The sequence below is a fragment of the Chelmon rostratus genome, chromosome 15 (genome assembly GCF_017976325.1).
Source record: "Chelmon rostratus isolate fCheRos1 chromosome 15, fCheRos1.pri, whole genome shotgun sequence".
Lineage (NCBI taxonomy): Eukaryota > Metazoa > Chordata > Actinopteri > Chaetodontiformes > Chaetodontidae > Chelmon > Chelmon rostratus.
The window spans coordinates 340,681-361,461 of NC_055672.1; the positions used below are offsets into that span (position 1 = coordinate 340,681).

The window sequence follows — 20,781 nt, forward strand, 5'->3', positions numbered from 1 at the left end:
ATCTCAGTAAGATTTGACATGTGGACTCAGATTTGACCAACAGGAGTCCGAGCAGAGGACTGACTGTCAGATAACTTAATCAAATAATTAGTTAATTAATAATAAAAATAATAATTAATTGTCAACAGAGTCTGATGTTGGAGGTTTATTACTCATATTTCAAAGGGTATACAAGAAGCTGAGCTGGTCCAGGAGCAGCTGAGTCAGAAACAAACGTTTTCAGGCCTTTCCTGAGCCTAACCCTCCTGGTGGGGGTTCTGAACAGACCCTCCAGTGATGTGCACAACATGCACCATTCATTCAGCTCTTCACATCTGATCTCAGAACAGTCCAGAACATAAAGGCATGTGAGTGTCCTTATCTTTGTCCCAGTGAATAATGGTGTGAAACCTCCTAATCCTGTGGTAAGATTAAAGCATCAGTCCATGAACGCCACCAACCAACCTATCAATACATCTGATTGATCTGAACTGAACTCAGCATAAACTAATGATTGATCATTCATTTAGTAACTAATAATAAATGAATTTAATGCTTTAATACTTCAACAGGTAAATATTTCCCACAGAGGAAAGAAGTATTCAGACCCTTTGGTAAAAGTATCAGTACAGCAGTACTGATGGTACATGTACTTCAGGTATCAATGATATTGTAGTATATTGTATCACTGTGTTATTGAGCTGATGTGAGTTATATTAGACACGTTTTGTTCTTCAGATTAAAGGTTTATTATGTATGATTTGGGTTCATCAATCACATGAAAAAAATCTTCGAGTTTTGAATTTGATTCCTGACATGACGTCACGGCACTTCCTGTCTCCACCCGTTCGCAGCCATGATGGTGGGTTTATCTCCGTCCTCTCCTCTCCCTCTTGTTTCTCTCGTGCAGCGGCTCGGTGACGGGCCCGCTGCGCCGCCGGTACTCCGGCGGTTGTGTTGTGGTCTTGTTACGGTCGGTGAACGGTCAGTGTGTCGGTATCCTAACGGTTCTGTGCTCTCTCTCCGCAGCAGGAAGGGCTGGACGACGGACCCGACTTCCTCTCCGAGGAGGACCGGGGAGTGAGTTCCCACTTTATTACCTGTCTGTCTGTCTCAGCCGACCTGTCTGTCTGTCTGTGTCTGTCTGTGTGTCTGGACTCGGCCGTGTGTTCTGTTCGGCTCGGCTAAAGCAGCTGCTGAGCATTAGCGCTGCTTTTCCAGCATGCTAGCGGTGGTGGCTAACGTTAGCTTCATGCTAACGGGCTTCAGTCTGTGTGTCAGCTGTGGGTAAACTAGTTTTTCCAGCTGAGAGTCCAAACAGTGACCCAGCTGGAGACCGTTAGCTTCGACAGCTAGCTGAGCTAACCTGGCTAACAGGTGTAGCAGTAGCTAACAGCTAACGATCGGTTTCAGATCGTTAACTTGTTGCTAATGAGCTGCTGGTTCAGCATCCGGCCGTCACATGACTCCCCCTCTCTGTCTCTCTCTCTCTCTCACACACACACACACTCTCACACACACTCTGATGGTAATTGGCTTCAGTCCAGATCGACTCACATCAGAGGAATAACAGGACGCAGTGAGACATGTCTGTCAAACTGGTCTGTTACTGGTTTGTCTGGACCAGCTGAGTCCAGTTCCAGACCAGTGTTATGAACCATGTTCTGACTTCTGTCCGTTTTAACCATTGAGTCATGTGATTTTACAAATATATTTATATATAACCCAGTTAAGTCTGGTTTATTAAATGTCAGAAGTCCACTGTGAGGTTTTGTGTTGCCCCCCCAACAGTCCAAAACACTAAAGTATCAGCTCGTCTGTCACATGATGGGAAGAAGAGCTGGACCCAGAGCGTTTATTTGTTCATGTCCCCACACGAGAAGCGACTTGTTCAATAAGGAGCCGACCTTTTCAAAAACAGATCTACGATCAGATTTCAGTCTGAGGCTGCACAGATGAGATGGCGGGGCAGAAAACCGACTGGTCCTCAATCAGCACCATGTGCAGGTGGATCGTAGAGGACTTGTGGTGCCAGAAGAGGCACTGAGCATCTTTTTAAAGTTAGGGCTCAATAAAAACACATCAGTGAGCCTCATCACCATGAACACACACACACACACACACCTGCCAGAAACACTCACTACAGCACCAAATGTGGATTCATCCGCCGCTGAAAGTAGTCCCAGCAGAAGATCTATTTCCTCCCGTTTGTCTGATAGAAACAGTGAGCAGCTGTTGGAGGAAGTTCATGAAGCCTTTAAACATGAAACCATGTTTTTTTTGTTTTGTGTAAATATTTGCATCTTCATAGGGAACCAATGAACTGAGAGCCACAGACAGGAAGTGGGACAGTATTGAGAGACGGACTAGCATGTCGCCGGTCAACATGTGCATCAACGCCTGCTGTTCACAAGAGCTCCAGAAATATGAACACAGTTCAGTCTCTAATGAGCCACAGGCGTCGTGTTCAGTAACCACGTCCTGCCTGATAACACAACACCAATCAATAAAGTCAGAGCAGGTCGTTACTGGGATGAGATGAGTCCAGGATTCATCAGATCCATCAGGAGGATGTTTGGACCACCAGCGGGGTCCATGTTGAACATGTATGGAGCTGAATGAAGCAGAAAAAGTTGTTGAATCTTCTCTGGATGGAAACCTTCCTGCTCAGTGTGTTTAAAGTTTGGTTGGATGTAGTTCATCCATGTTTCCCGTCAGGTCAGTGACGTCAGACTCGGCACGTCTCGGTGGAAGCGATCAGATTCAGGTTTTCTCGTGTCTGTGTGAGTCGAAGCAGGAGTCTGCGGGCAGATGTTACTGTGTGCGTCTGCTGATCAGTGGATGTGGTGCATGATGGGATATGCTCTCTCCGTCTTCCTGCAGCCGCGGGCGGTGAACGTGGACCTGCAGACGGACGCCACGCTTCAGGTCGACATCTCCGACGCTCTCAGTGAGAGAGACAAGGTCAAGTTCACCGTCCACACCAAGGTGAGGCTGTGTGTGTGTCCACCGTCTTTCTCTGGCGCCGTTTTCAGGTTGAACTCGTTCTGCTTTATGAGGTCCTCGCTGTGAAAGGATCGTCAAACTGCTGAAGAGAAGAAGCTTCAGTCAATGTTAGAATAACACAGAACGAGGACTCACAGTGTATGTTTGTGTCCGTGGTAAAATTTGTGTTACAAAAACAAGAGTTCAGTCAGCTGATCTGTGCCGTACTTCCTGTTTCCACAGAGCACGCTTCCGAACTTTAAGCAGAACGAGTTCTCCGTGGTGCGACAGCATGAAGAGTTCATATGGCTGCACGACTCGTTCGTTGAGAACGAAGACTACGCAGGATACATCGTAAGAAACGCACGCGCTGCTTTTATTCATTCACTCCTGGAGTTTTGTTGATGTTTTTGTCTTTGTGTAGATCCCCCCTGCCCCCCCCCAGACCGGACTTTGATGCGTCCAGAGAGAAGCTGCAGAAGCTCGGGGAGGGAGAAGGATCCATGACCAAGGAGGAGTTCACCAAGATGAAGCAGGAGCTGGAGGCGTGAGTCGCTGATCGATACATGATACTAATAATAATCAGATCTGCACCCGGCAGTGCGTTTAGAGAAGTCTGTGCTGGAGGGGCGTGTTCACCTGGAACCAGGCACGAGTGAACTTTAAACCCTTCATTACAGACCCGTTTACCCTGTGTGTGTGTGTGTGCGCGTGTGCAGAGGAGAAGGTGAGCAGGAAGTGATCTATCCGGCACTAAATGTTTAGAAAGGCTTACAGCGCGTTCGTTAATAAATGTTCTGAATAGAAATGAGCATCTCGCCTGTGGACCACAACTTTACTCTGAGCTCCATAAGAGGAGTTCACTGCCGTGCTGTGACGTTACTCCCCCCCCAACTCCTGCTGATCCCTGGCAATCAGACCACCTATCAGTGATCTCCAGTAACCACGATTAGACAGTGTGAGAATAGAACCCCACTGACTAACAAAGGTTCTCCACAGCGTCTCTACAAAGCTGTGTATCGCACTGACCGCTGTGTGTTTCCCCTCAGAGAGTACCTCGCCATCTTCAAGAAGACCGTCGCCATGCACGAGGTCTTCCTGTGTCGTGTGGCGGCTCATCCCGTCCTCAGGAAAGACCTCAACTTCCACGTCTTCCTGGAGTACAACCAGGACGTGAGTAACTGCTGACACTTCACACACCTTCAGACATCTGAAACAACACTTCACACACCTTCAGTCACCTGACACAACACTTCACACACCTTCAGTCACCTGACACAACACCTCACACACCTTCAGTCACCTGTCAACACTTCACACACCTTCAGTCACCTGAAAAAACACTTCACACACCTTCAGTCACCTGAAACAACACCTCACACACCTTCAGTTACCTGTCAACACTTCACACACCTTCAGTCACCTGAAATAACACCTCACACACCTTCAGTCACCTGAAACAACACTTCACACACCTTCAGTCACCTGAAACAACACTTCACACACCTTCAGTCACCTGAAACAACACCTCACACACCTTCAGTCACCTGTCAACACTTCACACACCTTCAGTCACCTGAAAAAACACTTCACACACCTTCAGTCACCTGAAACAACACCTCACACACCTTCAGTCACCTGAAACAACACTTCACACACCTTCAGTCACCTGAAACAACACCTCACACACCTTCAGTCACCTGAAACAACACTTCACACACCTTCAGTCACCTGAAACAACACCTCACACACCTTCAGTCACCTGAAACAACACTTCACACACCTTCAAAACTGCAAATATTTACATACAAACATGTCTGGGGCCATAGTTTCATGCATGCAGACAACAGGTGAGGTCAGTCTAAGGAGCACATTTACAACCAACAAATGTCCTTGAGGAAGAGATGAAGTAAAATGAGTTCAGTAAAGACATTCAGCAGGAACTTAAAGGGATCAGCGAGCTGAGAGTCGTCTGCTGAACGGTGGCAGGAGATGATGTTTTATTTTCTTCAGTTATGGCCAAGATGAAATGCACAAAGGGACAATAAAAGAGGATCTAAGGTGGAACCTTGTGGTACTCCGCAGGACAAATCATCAGTTCCAACAGCAGCTGAAGGAAAAATCAAAGAATTCTGTTGTGTGTCTGATTCATGTCGCGCTCCTGTGGTTGTTGACCTTTGACCTCTCCTGTTTGACAGCTGAGCGTACGAGGGAAGAACAAGAAGGAGAAGCTGGAGGATTTCTTTAAGAACGTGGTGAAGTCTGCCGACGGCGTCCTGGTGGCCGGAGTCAAGGTGACAAACAGAAGACCCGGAGTTCAGAGCCCCTTCCTGAGCTTCCTGTTTTCATGCCTGTCCTCCTCCGCCTGACTTCATGCATGTCTGTGTGTTTTTCAGGACGTGGACGACTTCTTTGAGCACGAGAAGACGTTTCTGTTAGAATATCACAACAGAGTCAAAGACGCTTCGGCCAAGTCCGACAGAATGATCCGCTCGCACAAAAGTAAGAACCGGGTTCATTTCAGACCTGGAGGGGTGGGGGTTGGACATGTGGCAGGCGGCTCTGTCTGGTTGAATCATGGCTGATGTAGGATTCAGTGTTTTTGGACTGCAGGTCAGGATGTCTTCACCTCTGCTGCTCAGATCAGACTGTTGGTGTGACTTTACAGTAAAGACATGCTGAACCACTGGAGTTGTATTTTAATGCTGATGAATGAGGAACCATGAGTGTTTGAAGCTGTGATTTAAGTCTGAGTGTGTTTGTGTTCAGACGCTGCAGATGACATCAACAGAATCGCCTCATCTCTGTACACATTAGGAACACAGGACTCCACGGACCTCTGCAAGTACGAACAAACGTTTTCTCCCAAATCATCACTGAGTCATCTGCTGGCAGTTTGCTGATGTCTCATCACAGAACTGTGTCTTTGTTGTTTTTATTGTCCTCACTTCCTCCTGTTGATCTATTTCCTGTTTGTTCGCTTTGTTTCAGGTTTTTCCTCAAAGTGTCCGAGCTATTTGAGAAAACAAGGGTACGTTTGCTGTCATAAGTACGTGAACATGGCGGTCCAGACAGTGCATCAGGAAAGTATTCATAGCGCTTCACTTTTTCGCCTTATTCCAAAGCCTTCTCCCTCACAATTCTACACACAACGCCCCATAATGACAGCGTGAAAAAGGTTTTATAGATATGAATAAATAAAATATAAATAAGTATGCACAGCCTTTGCCATGAAGCTCAAAATGAACTCAGGTGCATCCTGTTTCCACGGATCATCCTGGAGATGCTCCTGCAGTCCACCTGAGATAGATTCAGTTGATTGGACATGATTTGGAAGGACACACCTGTCTATATCAGGTCTCACACTTGACAGCACATGTGATTTTTTTTATTTCTAATAAATTTGCTAACATTTCCGAAACACTTATTTCACGTTGTCGTCATGGGGTGTTGTGTGTAGAATTTTGAAGGGAAAATGTATTTAATCCATTTTGGAAGAAGGTTGTAACATAAAATGTGGAGAAAGTGAAGCGCCGTGAATACTTTCGGGATGCGCTGTACCTTTGACCAGAGCTTGTGCCGATTGTTCTGCTTCTGTCTGGTGATTTTACAGAAGATTGAAGCTCGCGTTGCAGCAGATGAAGACCTGAAACTGGCCGACCTGCTGAAGTATTACCTGAGAGAATCACAGGCTGCAAAGGTCTGAGTGCTTCCTGACAGTTAAAGTTACACACCTTCAGTCACCTGTCAACACGTCACACACCTTCAGTCACCTGAAACAACACCTCACACACCTTCAGTCACCTGAAACAACACTTCACACACCTTCAGTCACCTGAAGCAACACTTAACACGCTATCAGTCGCCTGTCAACACTTCACACACCTTCAGTCACCTGAAACAACACTTCACACACCTTCAGACACCTGAAACAACACTTCACACACCTTCAGTCACCTGAAACAATACTTCACACACCTTCAGTCACCTGAAACAACACTTCACACACCTTCAGTCACCTGAAACAACACCTCACACACCTTCAGTCACCTGAAACAACACTTCACACACCTTCAGTCACCTGTCAACACCTCACACACCGTCAGTCACCTGAAACAACACTTCACACACCTTCAGTCACCTGTCAACACTTCACACACCTTCAGTCACCTGTCAACACCTCACACACCGTCAGTCACCTGAAAAAACACTTCACACACCTTCAGTCACCTGAAACAACACTTCACACACCTTCAGTCACCTGAGACAACACTTCACACACCTTCAGTCACCTGAAACAACACCTCACACACCTTCAGTCACCTGAAACAACACTTCACACACCTTCAGTCACCTGTCAACACTTCACACACCTTCAGTCACCTGACACAACACTTCACACACCTTCAGTCACCTGAAACAACACCTCACACACCTTCAGTCACCTGAAACAACACTTCACACACCGCCAGTCACCTGAAACAACACTTCACACACCTTCAGTCACCAGTAACAACACCTCACACACCTCCAGTCACCTGAAACAACACTTCACACACCTTCAGTCACCTGAAACAACACTTCACACACCGTCAGTCACCTGAAACAACACTTCACACACCTTCAGTCACCTGAAACAACACTTCACACACCGTCAGTCACCTGTCAACACTTCACACACCTTCAGTCACCTGAAACAACACTTCACACACCTTTAGTCACCTGAAACAACACTTCACACACCTTTAGTCACCTGACACAACACTTCACACACCTTCAGTCACCTGAAACAACACTTCACACACCGTCAGTCACCTGTCAACACCTCACACAACGTCAGTCACCTGAAACAACACTTCACACACCTTCAGTCACCTGTCAACACTTCACACACCTTCAGTCACCTGAAACAACACTTCACACACCTTCAGTCACCTGAGACAACACTTCACACACCTTCAGTCACCTGAAACAACACTTCACACACCTTCAGTCACCTGTCAACACTTCACACACTGTCAGTCACCTGTCAACACTTCACACACTGTCAGTCACCTGTCAACACTTCACACACCTTCAGTCACCTGAAACAACACTTCACACACCTTCAGTCACCTGACTGCGTATTAGCAGTTAAAGTTGTAGTATAGTTTACTCCTATTTACTCATATTTACAGGAAACTAACAGGTTAGCTCGTCTTGCTCAAACCTTTGTGACTTCCTGTCTGTGGCTCTCTGCTCTCAGCTCATTGGTTCCCACTGAAGATGTAAATATATACACAGTACACAGAATATATAGTTTTGCATTAAAGACGGTTCATTTTTACCAAACAAACATGAGGAGATAGAGCATTTGTTGGACTATTTTCAGCGGCGGATGAATCCACATGTGGTGCTGTAGTGAGCAGGACGATGTGTGTGAGGTTAACTACAGTGTGTGTGTTCATGGTGATGAATGAAGTCAGCCCACTCAGTGCAGAAGGTTTCATTTATCAAATGTTAAAAATCTAGTTTGGATAAGTTAGAAACCGTGTGCTGATGCCACCTGCTGCAGGACCTGCTGTACCGGAGGAGCCGGGCTCTGGTGGACTACGAGAACGCGAACAAGGCTCTGGACAAAGCCCGAGCCAAAAATCGAGACGTCCTGCAGGCGGAGACCAGCCAGCAGCTCTGCTGCCACAAGTTTGAGAAGATCTCCGAGTCCGCCAAGCAAGGTCAGCCGAGTCCACTTTTCACACCCGTGAGAGATGAGTTTGACTTTTCCAGCTGTAACCTTTGACGACAGGAGGCGACTGAGTCCTGCACCGATTCACTGCTTTTACTCCAGATCCCGTCATCGTACATGTAAAAACACTGTGTGCTGATTAGCTCGTTGTGTTAGCCGACTGTTGACTGTCAGTGATCTAACAGTGATTCTGTTCTGAACGCAGAGCTCATAGACTTCAAGACGAGACGGGTGGCAGCTTTCAGGAAGAACCTGGTGGAACTGGCAGAGCTGGAGCTCAAACACGCCAAGGTAACCAAATCCCACACAGACCAGAAGTCCGAGTCAGACTAGAAGATATCAATACAGAGATGGGCCCAGGATGTTAGCCTATCTGAGCATGAAGACTGGACCCGGGGTAAACTGTTAGCCTAGCTACATCAAAGAGGCTCAAATGCCATCACTTCCCAGCCTGTTATTATTACGCCATTATTTATGCCATGGGTTAGCAGCAGTTAGCATTGGAGCTATTTGTTGACCGACACTCGCAGCATCTCGTAAGTCCTGAGCTCATGGTGGAGTGGTCAGATTGATCTCTGTCCTGCATGCTGGTCTGGATCAGAACCAGAACCGGCTCTACTGGACAAGTATATGACCACATTACAAGGAGTTTGGTTTGAAGTTGCTCTGAGTGTTACACAAAAACAGTTTGTAATTTGACTCGAGGATGACGTGATTAGATTCTGGTGGTCAAAGGTCGCTGTGACACAACAAAACCTTAATCAAGAATTCTTTCACTAATTATGACAAAGTTTCCCACAAATGTAGTTTTTCTCTTGTGATGGAGCTCAGCTAATGTTTCACCTTGCCTCTCCTGTCACATGATTCACCTGTACACCTGTGTTTGACCCCGCCCCTCTCACCTGCAGGGGAACCTCCAGCTGCTGCAGAGCTGTCTGGGTGTCCTGAAAGGTAACACTTAACTGTGTGACCCATCTGCAGCTGATGGGACACGCCCATTGTCACAACCCCGCCCACATCAAACTGGACACACCCTCTGTGGGTGGAGCCCGGACAGATGGATAGAACTCTGGAGCAGAGAGAGAGAACAGAGGCGTAAAAAGACAAGAAGTCTGTCGTCTTCATCAATGACCAGACACCGTCCTCTTCATCTTCATCCTCCTCTTCCTCCCTCTCTCTCCAGCAGCCCCTGCACTGGTTCCACTGGTCCTGTATCAGCTCTGCTGGTCTCCTGAGTGATGTTCACATGATGCTCTTTGTTATCACGCAACAGAAGAAAATTATTTTTAACCAATTCAGATTCATGAGAACCCAAACTGTCAGGTTTAAACACAAGTAGACCAGGTATCATCCCACACGTTATCAGCAGCCCCAACACTCCGGATCAGTGTCGGCACGCCCACCTGACGAAGCACATCATCGACCTCAACACGTAAACCAGGGTCAGTCCTCCAGTCCTGAAACGGTTCGACTGACAAAACCACCAGAAGAAGAAAGTTTAGTTGAAACAGTCAGAGTTTAGCGAGCGTTAGCGTATAGCTATCCATAAGCTAACCAGCCAACACATGAAGGAGTCATCAACCACTGAAGCAGAGCTGAAACATCTGAACATCACTCAGAAGAAACAACCAGCACCAGAGACTAACTGGTCCCAGCTGGACTGTGCTGGTCCCAGTTGGTCTCTGCTGTTCTCCACCCTCCATCTTACCAAGAGGTCTTTTGTCTGTTATGGAGTCATAAAAGTCTTTTTTGTGAACATTTCAACTTGTTTTTATAATCCTGTCTTATTGAATAAGAATAATTCTGTAGTCACGAGACCCAGAAGTCAATTAAAAGATGCAACAGTGAGCTACAGTAAAGCTAAACCAGTTTGAATTCATGTGATGTTACTGCAGCGACTTCTGAAGAGTCAAAGTTCCTGAAACATTTCCATCTGTTCTGAGTTCGTCTGCTTCCAGGAAACTGAGACTCGACTCAAAGACAGACAGAAACTACTTGACAATATGGAGAGTCTTTACAGTCCAGAAGGATCAGTCAGATCCCGACGGATCAGGCAGATCCAGCTGCTGATGTCCGTCTGTCCGCCTTTTCTGCTCAGTTTTTACAGTTTTGTTGCTGCTTCGTCAGCGTCTCACTGTCTTCTTCTTTTGGTGGTCTGTCTGTCTGTCTGTCTGTCTGTCTGTCTGTCTGTCTGTCTGTCTGTGTGTGTGTGTGTGTGTGTGTGTGTGTGTGTGTGTGTGTGTGTGTGTGTGTGTGCGTGTGCGTGCGTGCGTGCGTGCGTGCGTGGTCGGTGAACTTCCTGTTCTGCTGCTGTGTGTCGGCGTGTTGAGTCCAGCTTTTGTTTAAGTGTAGCGTCATTAATAAAAAGCCTTGTGTATGTTAGTATTAGTTAATGAATCCTCTTCATCATCATCATCATCACTAACTGTAGCTTGTGTTTCTCTGCGTCAGCTGTTTCTATCCCAGCTGACAGTGGAGCTTCAGTCTGTTTGCCTTAATGTCGATCACTTTGATTTGTTGTAAAGGAAACGTTGAAACATGGAAACTGTTTTTGTTTTGTTCTTTTTTTAACGTTCACTGTATACGAATGTTTTTTCACTCTTATGTGACCAAAGCGTCCATTACTGATTCAACATGGAGACGACTAAGAGAAATAAAGTGACGAGAAGAATCAAACACATGCCACCCTGGTCATAATGAGACTGAATAAAACTTTACGGACACTTTTCTTAAACTTCTGTGTCGGCGGTTTACTGGGAGCGTCAGAGAGGAGGAGCCGTCTGATTGGACAGGAGGGTTGGAGGGGCGAGTCAGAAGGCAGTGTTTTGATTGGCTGCAGAATTGACTTCCATCTGCATTCAAAAGTAAAACATTGAGGGACGTCACCTTGTTTATCATCTGTCTGAGAGTCACGTGAGCCGCTGCTCCGGTGTGAAAGGGATCACACGCTGTGATTTCATTTCCGCAGGTGTTTTCAACACACCTGTGTTTGAACCGTGCCCACACATTTTGAGTCTGAAGTCAGTCATCAGACTGAAACACCAGCAGCCAGTTCCACCTCTCCACAAGAGTCCTGTCAGCCAGTTCAGATTGTCCACGAAGAGATCCACAGGAGTCCACAAGAGTCCAGACTCACATGGAGGGTCATGTTGTTCAACTAGAGCTGAACAGTGTTTTTACGTTGTTATGTTTTATTCATTCATATTTTAGATTTTGTGGCATAATTAATTTCAAATGAGCACAAAGGTTCTAAACAGAGAGCACAATAATAAAATCTTTGTCGAGTTCTCAGAGAAGAAATCTTAACGTTCCGTGTGCACTTTTTATTTAAAGTCATCTGAACATGAAATGATCTGCGTCACTGCGGCTTTTATTATGAAGTCTGTAACCGGATGCTCATATATGACAGCTGTGAGTTAGTGAGCATGCGCGGGAGCGTGCGCAGAAGTATGCGCAGCGGACTGAAAGTTGTTCACAGGATCAGCACCTTCAGTGAAAATGAGCTCCATCGGGACCGGGGTGAGTGTTTCTGTGGTTCTTCCAGCTGAAGCATCACTTTAACTTCACTTTGACTGTTTTTGTGTCACATTTTAATCCAGTTACAGAAAAATAATTCATGTTTATGATGAAAATAATTCACAATAAGATCGTAGCTAGCGAGCTAGCTACCATGTTAGCCTGCTGAGTCACAACGAGGCCTACTAGCCGAAGCTAAAAGGAAATTGAAAGTATACTGAGCCGAAAGTTTAAGTGTAGTTAGTCAGTTTGCTGTGATAAAAGAAACTAACTGGAGCATCGTCATAGAGTTTCTCATTTAAATAATATAAATTAGCGATAAAAACATGTAAGCAGAGTCGCTGCTATCAGTTAGCTTGGTACAAATCCTTTCAAAATACAGCAGAGTTAAGTTGCCTGGCGGGTCTGCTGCTGTGCTGTCGTTTGTCTATTAGTTTGAAGAACTAAACCCATCAGAATCTCCTTAATTCGAATTTACACTTAAATTTAGATTGTATTGGAAATCAATTAAGGATCATTCTGACAGTTAAGTTTATTTTAGGTTCTTGGAAATATTTTTCATGTGCAAATGAATGAATCTTGTTCTATATTCAGGTGTTTAATAGGTGTATCCCCACTTAAACAATGAGATTAGAATTTATTAGGGTTTTTTGAGCCATTCTTATTTTTTAGCTCAACATTTTATAAGCCAGTTCAGCATTTCTAACAACCCATACACCTATAAACATATCGATCCTGACATTTGAAATGCTCTGTGTGAATGAGACACACATTCAGTCACAGTGACACAAGAGTTAATAAACGAATACAGAGACAACAACAAAGAACAGGTACAAAACAAATGGAGGCTGATTCAGTAAGGCCAATTACTTATTATAAAAGTATGAGCGGAGGAATTCTTCCATGTGTTTAAGGCTGAGCTTCGTACAAATGGAGTATAAGGTGTCTGTTTAATCTGTGAGCCTGCTAATATCAAGTTTCCTTTCTGTGTGTGTGTGTGTGTGTGTGTGTGTGTCTCCTGCAGTATGACCTGTCGGCCTCCACCTTCTCTCCAGACGGCCGAGTGTTTCAGGTTGAATATGCCATGAAGGCTGTGGAGAACAGCAGGTCAGCAGCTTCATTGAATCCTCACCTGCAGATTGACCTCTGCCAGGTGGAGGTGTTCTGGGTGAACGAGGCTATAGTCTGATAGTTTGCCATTGAAGAGATGTACAGTGAAATGATAGAAATGATGTATCTGTTCCTGCAGCAGTATCTCTCCCTTTAACGTCTGTCTGTCTGTCTGTCTGTCTGTGTCTGTGTGTTTGTGTGTGCGCTGCATGTTCAGCACTGCCATTGCGATTCGCTGTAAGGATGGTGTTGTGTTCGGGGTGGAGAAGCTAGTTTTGTCCAAACTGTATGAGGAGGGCTCCAACAAACGTATCTTCAACATTGACAGACACGTTGGCATGGTAACCACACACACACACACACACACACACACACACACACACACACACACACACACACAAAGACAGACTCTTCTGACATCACCTCATCTGTTTTCAATGTCTCTCTCTCTGTGTCTGTCTCTCTCTGTGTCTGTCTCTCTCCGTGTCTGTCTGTCTCTCTCTCTAGGCAGTAGCTGGCCTGTTGGCTGATGCTCGCTCGCTCGCTGATGTTGCCAGAGAAGAGGCCTCGAGCTTCAGATCAAACTACGGACACGACATCCCTCTAAAGGTTTGTCTTTCTGTTCTTGTGAGGACCGTCTCTGCTTTCCTTTGCCCATAAACATGATTCTAACCTGAACCTTTAAACAGTTCTTTATTAGTGAGGAGCAGACAAAATGTACTCCTCTTCCTTCAGGACTCAGATAAAGTGTTTGTGCAATGCTAAGCTAACAGTACTTCCTGTTGTTGCAGCACCTGTCAGACAGAGTGGCCATGTACGTCCACGCCTACACGTTGTACAGCGCGGTGCGGCCATTTGGCTGCAGGTGAGTCTGATACCTTCACGTTGTTTATTATATCAGCTGAGTGCGATGCATTCAGGTACAGCACACATCAAACTGATCAGTACCTGGTCAGCAGGGAGGGATGATGAGAGTCACACAGGTTTCGCTCACTGGACTGAACTCCTGTGATGTCACTTCCTCTTGGCTGTCTGACCAATCCCTGAACTCACCTTACACACATGCACACAAACACACCTGCCTTCATCTCAAGTTGTTTCTTCTTCTGAGAATAGTTCTGTCACTTTGTTTCATCACACTGCACAATGAGTGTTAAAGTGCACAACATGACAAGTCAGCGTTGATGCTGAAATCAGAAAGCCGGAGTGTCGTGGTGCATTCAGGTACAACACAAAGTGACAAAAGGAGGCAGCCAACGATGAGACAAAGACTGATGTTCAGGGACACAACACTGAGGAAGATGAGGATGATGAAAGCAAAGAAAGACAGATTATCTGTGGCAAACCTCAGTTTGGATGCAGTTTGCGCTCTCACAGTCTGTGTTGTTGTTGTTGTTGTTGTTGTGTTTTGTTGTCGTTGTTGTTTTGTTGTTGTTGTGTTTTGTTGTTGTGTTTTGTTTTTTGTTGTTGTTGTGTTTTGTTTTTTTGTTGTTGTTGTGTTTTGTTTTTTGTTGTTGTTGTGTTTTGTTGTTGTTGTGTTTTGTTTTTTTGTTGTTGTTGTTTTTTGTTGTTGTGTTTTGTTGTTGTTGTTGTTGTTGTTGTGTTTTGTTGTTGTTGTTTTTTGTTGTTGTGTTTTGTTGTTGTTGTGTGTTGTTGTTGTGTTTTGTTGTTGTTGTTGTGTGTTGTTGTTGTTGTGTGTTGTTGTTGTTGTTGTGTTTTTTTGTTGTTGTGTGTTGTTGTTGTTGTTGTTGTTGTCTTCTCGATGTCAGCAGCTGCAGCCCGGGGCGTCGTGTTTTCAGGTCGTCTGTCTCGTTCTCAGGAACATTTGGAGGGAATTTTAAATTTAACACAAACGTTCACTTTGACTCGAGGATGAAAGTGTTAGATTCTGAAGGTCAAAGGTCGCTGTGACCACACAAAACACACAACTGTAGAGTTCATATGACAAAATCTCACACAGATGTCTAAGAGGATAAAACAATGAAGTGATGACATTTTGTATTAATAAGGTCAAAGGTCAGCTCCACTGTGACATCATACTGTTTTTCTTCCACTATTATCATCCAGGTTTTACAGTCTGTAGCTTCTCTGTAGTCTCCACGAGCTGATTGGTTGTGCTGATGTTGATCTTCAGGTGATTGCTGTTGCTCCATGTGATGAAGCTCTCTGTCCATCCTCTGGACTCCTCTGGACAAATGTCTCTAAGTGAAGACAGCATGTTTGTCTCTGGACATTATTCACTGGAGTCAGACGTGTTGATATAGAGAGAAGTTCCATTTCAGCAGCAAACACTGAACAGCTTTAATTAAACTCCGTCAGTGTTCATCTGAACTCATGATGGAAACTGCAGCTTGACTGTTGGAGGCAAACGACCTCGAGGTGCTGGTTGCAGCTGGTGTGTTGCTCATGTTTTTCATCGTTGAGTTGCTCACGTTGTCGTCGTCTCTCTCCAGTTTCATCTTGGGCTCGTACGATAAAGACGACGGTCCTCAGCTCTACATGGTCGACCCGTCCGGCATCTCATACGTGAGTCACTCGACTAGAAGACTTTGTTCATTTCTGAGTCCGACATGTTTAGTCCGTTATAGTGGTGAAGTCAGGGCGAACAAACTGATCTCAGATCAGGTGTTCGGATTACAAGATTAGAGCAATTTATGATGAAATCATGTGATCGTCTCTGAGACTAATAAAACTCGGGGAGGAGCACTAAGGTTAGTTTTCACTTTCTATGATATGTAAATCTAACAGCGTCTCCTGAGCGGAGGCAGGAACAGTCCCAGTTAGACCAGTAACCAGACTGTCTGTGTGTTCAGGGTTACTGGGGCTGTGCCATCGGAAAAGCAAAACAAGCTGCCAAGACGGAGATTGAAAAACTGCAGGTGAGTGTGAATGTCTAAATCCAGATCAGAGCTGCAACACTTATTATTAATCAGTTCACTGCTGCTGGTTTTTATCACGATGGTGAGTGACATGTTGTGGACCGGGAGATAAAAACGGCCCTTTAAGGAACCGTCGACACGTTTTTCACTACAGTTCATTGACTAATAAAGAAAACACTGAACAGATTCATGGAGGTTGATCTGTAATCCAGATCAACCTGTCTGAGACTAGACCACGTCCTGGATGCTGAGGCTGAGTGTTTGTTTCCTCCTGAAATAACTGTGTTTGTGTGTCAGATGAAGGAGATGACGTGCAGGGAGCTGGTCAAAGAGGTCGCCAAAATGTGAGTCAGCTCCATCCAAACTAAACTTTATTGACAGTGACGAGCAGCTCAGTGTGAGGATGAAGGTCATGTTTCCACTCTGCTCTCACAGATACATCTGATGAGCAGGACTGTGGTCACATGGTCGCCGAGACAATAAACTGCTGTCACCAAACGTAAAGCTGCTGTTCATGTTGGTGTTTGCTCCAAAGCTGAAGGACTGTTTGAGTTTGAAATAATGGACACAGTCTCTAAACGCCACCACAATGGATCTGAAATGAAACTACAAGATGTGCTTCAACTGCAGACTAACAGCTTTAATTTGAGGGTGTTTACATCAGAATCAGGTGGACAACACTTTGTATCTGTGCCTCCCACTTTATAAGAGACCAAAAGTAACGGGACAATTTCACAACCAGAAATCAAACCTGCAGTCAGTTCAGCCTGAAGTCCATTTAAACAAACTGAAAAGGTGAATTCCTCAATGACAACGAAGAATAATGCACAGTGCATGAAGTACTGACACAAGTCAGACTGAAAGGCTCCATCATCACAAAAAATCAAGTTTAAAGGATTTTGGCTTGTTGGTCATTCAAATGAAACCTTTAATCAGAGTGAATGAGGTTCAGTTGTTTTATCTAATGGAAGCTTTAGATTGAGAGCGAGGGAGGGAGCTACGAGCTTTAATATTTCAAAAGGTGCCACATGTTCTGACCTCATATCACACTCAAACCTATTTATTATATATATATATATATATAATATTACTATACATATACTATTCATCTACCCTCCTACCTCTGGGTGGATCAGGGGAACATTTGTTTGAATGAAAAGCAGCCGGCAGTGTTTAGCAGGCCGGCCGTCCTCATACGCTTTCTAGACTCATGTTTCAGGTGGCTGACCAGGTTTGGAGTATGAAAGCTGTTTCTCGCTCCTCGTGGAACCCTCTTGGAACATTTGTTATGAATAATCAGCGAACTGTCTCCTTCTGAAACTCTGAAGAAGTCTGAACTCTTCTTTTCTAAGCACGCTGTGCCGCATGCTGCGTTCAAGGTGTGACGTACTTTCCCCCGTTCCCTCTTTTGCCACTCGTTCTTTCTGCACTTTTACGTTCATGTTTTTATTTTTTATGTGTAACGTGTGGAAATCCTGCGAATATCAATTCAAGTCAGCAACTACGAGTTGTCTTCTGGCATGAGGGGGTATTCTTGATTTTTTTTTTTTTTTTTGCCAGTGAGGGAGTTTATCTGATTATGCCGACGTCACTTGAACGCAGCGTCCACTGCAGGCCCTTTGGGTCTCATAGTGGGAGCGAGGCACTGCCGTAGTGACAAAGACATACGTGTTACGATCTCGGACGTATCGAAATGACGTCATAATTTCCTGTTATCGGCTCGACAGTTATCGTGCACCCCCACAATTGTCCCGTTACTTTTGGTCTCTTATAAAGTGGGAGGCACAGATACAAAGTGTTGTCCACCTGATTCTGATGTAAACACCCTCAAATTAAAGCTGTTAGTCTGCAGTTAAAGCACATCTTGTAGTTTCATTTTTCATTGTGGTGGTGTTTAGAGAACTGTGTCGAAGGCCCAATATGTTTGGACCTGACTGTACGTATACTGAAGAACAGTTTTTGGATGCTTGAACAGCTGCAGATGTTGTCTGAGGTGTGTTCGTGGAGATCCTTCAATGATTTTAGAACGTCTGTGTTGTTTCTTTGATTTGTTGTGAAGTTCAGTCATGATGCTGATGTTGTTGAACGTGTCTTAGTGTTGCTGTTAAAACTCTGCGGGTGTTTCTCATATTTTGTCCACCTCATTAACGTGCAGGTTAGGCCTCGTTCACGTTGCAGAGCAGCTGTCGTGTTGTCCAGGTGAGCTCTGAACGCGTCCTGTGTTTGATTTCAGAATCTACATCGTTCATGACGAGGTGAAGGACAAAGCGTTTGAGCTGGAGCTCAGCTGGGTCGGAGAAGGTAAGAGCCGACCAATCGGAGCCCTGCTCCTCTTCTTCTGCTGCTGCTTTATCTGTCTGTCTGCTGCTCTGTTCAGCCTCGGCCTCTGCGTCTACTTCCTGTTTTACCTGCGCAGAAATCAACTGTGTCTTCAGGTGATGAAAGGCAGAGTCTGTCTCTTGGCTGTCTGACCAATCCCTGAGCTGAACTCATCTGTCTCTCTGTCTCTCTCTTTCTGTCTGTCTCTCTCTTTGTCACTCTCTCTCTCTCTCTCTCCCCTCACCTGTCTGTCTCTCTCTCTCTCTCTCTCCTCACCTGTCTCTCTGTCTCTCTCTCCCCTCACCTGTCTGTCTCTCTCTCTCTGTCTGTCTCTCTCTGTCTCTCTCTCCCCTCACCTGTCTGACTGTGATGCAGTTTTGTCGTTTGTTAATTGAAAAGCAGAGAAGAAGAGATTTCTGTCTCAAACACCTGGAGACTTTGTTCGAGGACGCAGGTGGTTTTCTCATAAATTGTTTTAGAAATGAAACCACTTTGATTCTGTCGACAGATTCAAGGTTGAAACACCTGCAGGTTTGATGTTTTTGTCAAATCAGTCAGAACATTTAACACAGAACCTGAACAGGTAAACACAAACAGGAAACATGCTGTCTCCTTTTGTCTCCTGCTCCTGATGATGCTCATGTTGCCATGGCTACACCTTTGACTCCCGTGTGTTCGCTCTCCTTCAGTCACAAATGGACGACATGAGCTGGTACCCAGAGACATCAGAGAGGAAGCCGAGAAATACGCCAAGGTGACCCGGACACACCTGTAGTGACCACACACACACACACACACACACACCTCTGCACCTGCCTGGGACCAGACCTTTGAACCCGGTCACTCCACTAAGTTGACTGGTTTGTCTGGCGTCATGACATCAAACAGCGGTTTCTCATCTCAGACGATCCAATGAGCGCCGCAGGGCTAAAGTTAGGTTGGAGAGTGGTCTGTTGGCATGGTTACGCATCAGTGGCGACATGAGATGCAGGCAGGTCTCTGTGGATTGGTTAAGGAAAACGAACTCCTCCCCTCTGCGCCGTAGTCAGCTGGAGTGGGGCAGCCCGACGAGGATGACTTCGGTCTGGTTTCAGGTGACACCTTCACAGCTTCAGCCAGCTCATCCTCATGTTTTTGTGTCTTTCAGGACTCTCTGGAGGAGGAGGATGACTCTGATGAAGACAACATGTAAACTCAGCACTGACCCCCCAATCACACACTCACCCCTCACATTCTTTTTTATGTTTTATAGTTGATGGACAGTCATGTGGTTGTTTTGCTTTGATGAATTTCATTCTATGAAAATAAAAGAAGTTGAAGAAAACGCTGTTTGTGTGTGGTTCTGTCTGTCTGACTCAGTCAGCTGATCATTAGTGGTAGATATAAAGAGTTCAGACGCTGAATGAGGCCCAGAGTTCAAGTCACTTTGAAGAAGTCAATAAAAGAAAGTGACCAGCGAACTAGAAACATGTGTTTATATTAAAGCTAACTAACCGAAGCTTCTAACAGTCTGCGAAAATATTTGGCGCCATTTATTAATTATCAGTAAATGTTACTGAGGTGATTGACAGTACGGATCCAGATCACGAGCGGTCACTCTGATGGAGCCTGACAGGCAGCCATCACTGCTCACTTTATTTAGAAATAACCTCCACATTCCTCCAGAGGAAGATGACATATATGGCCCTGCCGTCACCCGCTTCCTATTACGTAAAGCGCCGATGAGCCCGCCCACTCCGTCTCTTTACAAACGGCGCCACAGACACCGACTGACTTCACCTAAACGCGCCGTGCGCTCCGTGTTCGTCCTTTCGACGTATTTTCAGTCTGACCTCCGTCTTCAGGCTTCAGTTCAGCTCTTTCACTGAATGTCTGTCTTGTAAAAACTACATCGGAGTGGTTCAACACAATCCTTCATACGTGACGTTGTCACATATGGAAACCACATCGCCAAACTTCATTTACAAATCGTTCACTAAACCTTGACAGCGGCCGTCGGCGACTTATAGACGAGATTAACCAAAATTTAGGACCCTTAACAAAGTCACTATAGCATACCTTTAGTCCGGCATACATATCATTGCAACAAACAGTGCGTATATGAATAAAGATCAAACATTTGTACATTATTTCACCTCACTTTCCGGTCATGTCGTTACGGAAGCTTTCTCATTTGAACGCGGGAGCAGCCAATGTGAACCAGTGTAATGCTTCTAAGATGTGTAATTTAATTGGTGCTTGTGAACGAAATTCTTTTGTTTTCTTACT

General features: G+C 45.3%; 2 protein-coding genes and 1 non-coding gene across 3 annotated transcripts; all 3 read left to right on the forward strand.

The window, feature by feature from the left end:
- Positions 1 to 812: 812 nt before the first annotated feature.
- On the forward strand, positions 813 to 11,357 carry snx6 (sorting nexin 6). The gene is given in 15 exon segments (XM_041953959.1): positions 813 to 841; positions 1,009 to 1,059; positions 2,863 to 2,967; positions 3,208 to 3,318; positions 3,389 to 3,400; positions 3,402 to 3,511; positions 4,014 to 4,137; positions 5,163 to 5,258; positions 5,361 to 5,466; positions 5,734 to 5,809; positions 5,956 to 5,995; positions 6,578 to 6,664; positions 8,519 to 8,678; positions 8,895 to 8,980; positions 9,598 to 11,357. Coding segments are annotated over 15 exon segments (1,224 nt in total). The 5' UTR covers positions 813 to 835; the 3' UTR covers positions 9,652 to 11,357.
- Positions 11,358 to 12,103: 746 nt separating this feature from the next.
- psma3 (proteasome 20S subunit alpha 3) lies at positions 12,104 to 19,832 on the forward strand. Its single transcript, XM_041953339.1, has 11 exons — positions 12,104 to 12,208; positions 13,230 to 13,312; positions 13,533 to 13,656; positions 13,823 to 13,924; positions 14,107 to 14,180; positions 15,769 to 15,841; positions 16,129 to 16,194; positions 16,492 to 16,538; positions 18,428 to 18,495; positions 19,203 to 19,267; positions 19,661 to 19,832. Exons 1-11 carry the CDS (start codon positions 12,188 to 12,190, stop codon positions 19,703 to 19,705), a joined length of 768 nt encoding a protein of 255 aa, XP_041809273.1. The 5' UTR covers positions 12,104 to 12,187; the 3' UTR covers positions 19,706 to 19,832.
- LOC121618994 lies at positions 14,276 to 14,355 on the forward strand. Its single transcript, XR_006007460.1, has one exon. It is a non-coding gene; the product is annotated as a small nucleolar RNA SNORD53/SNORD92 (small nucleolar RNA).
- Positions 19,833 to 20,781: the final 949 nt, after the last annotated feature.

Bases quoted from the DNA above. Each gene is read 5' to 3' on its own strand.
- psma3 (XM_041953339.1), top strand. From the start codon at position 12,188: ATGAGCTCCATCGGGACCGGG. The intron at 12,209-13,229 runs GTGAGTGTTTCT...TGTCTCCTGCAG, and splicing joins TGAGCTCCATCGGGACCGGG to TATGACCTGTCGGCCTCCAC. The intron at 13,925-14,106 runs GTTTGTCTTTCT...CTGTTGTTGCAG, and splicing joins GACACGACATCCCTCTAAAG to CACCTGTCAGACAGAGTGGC.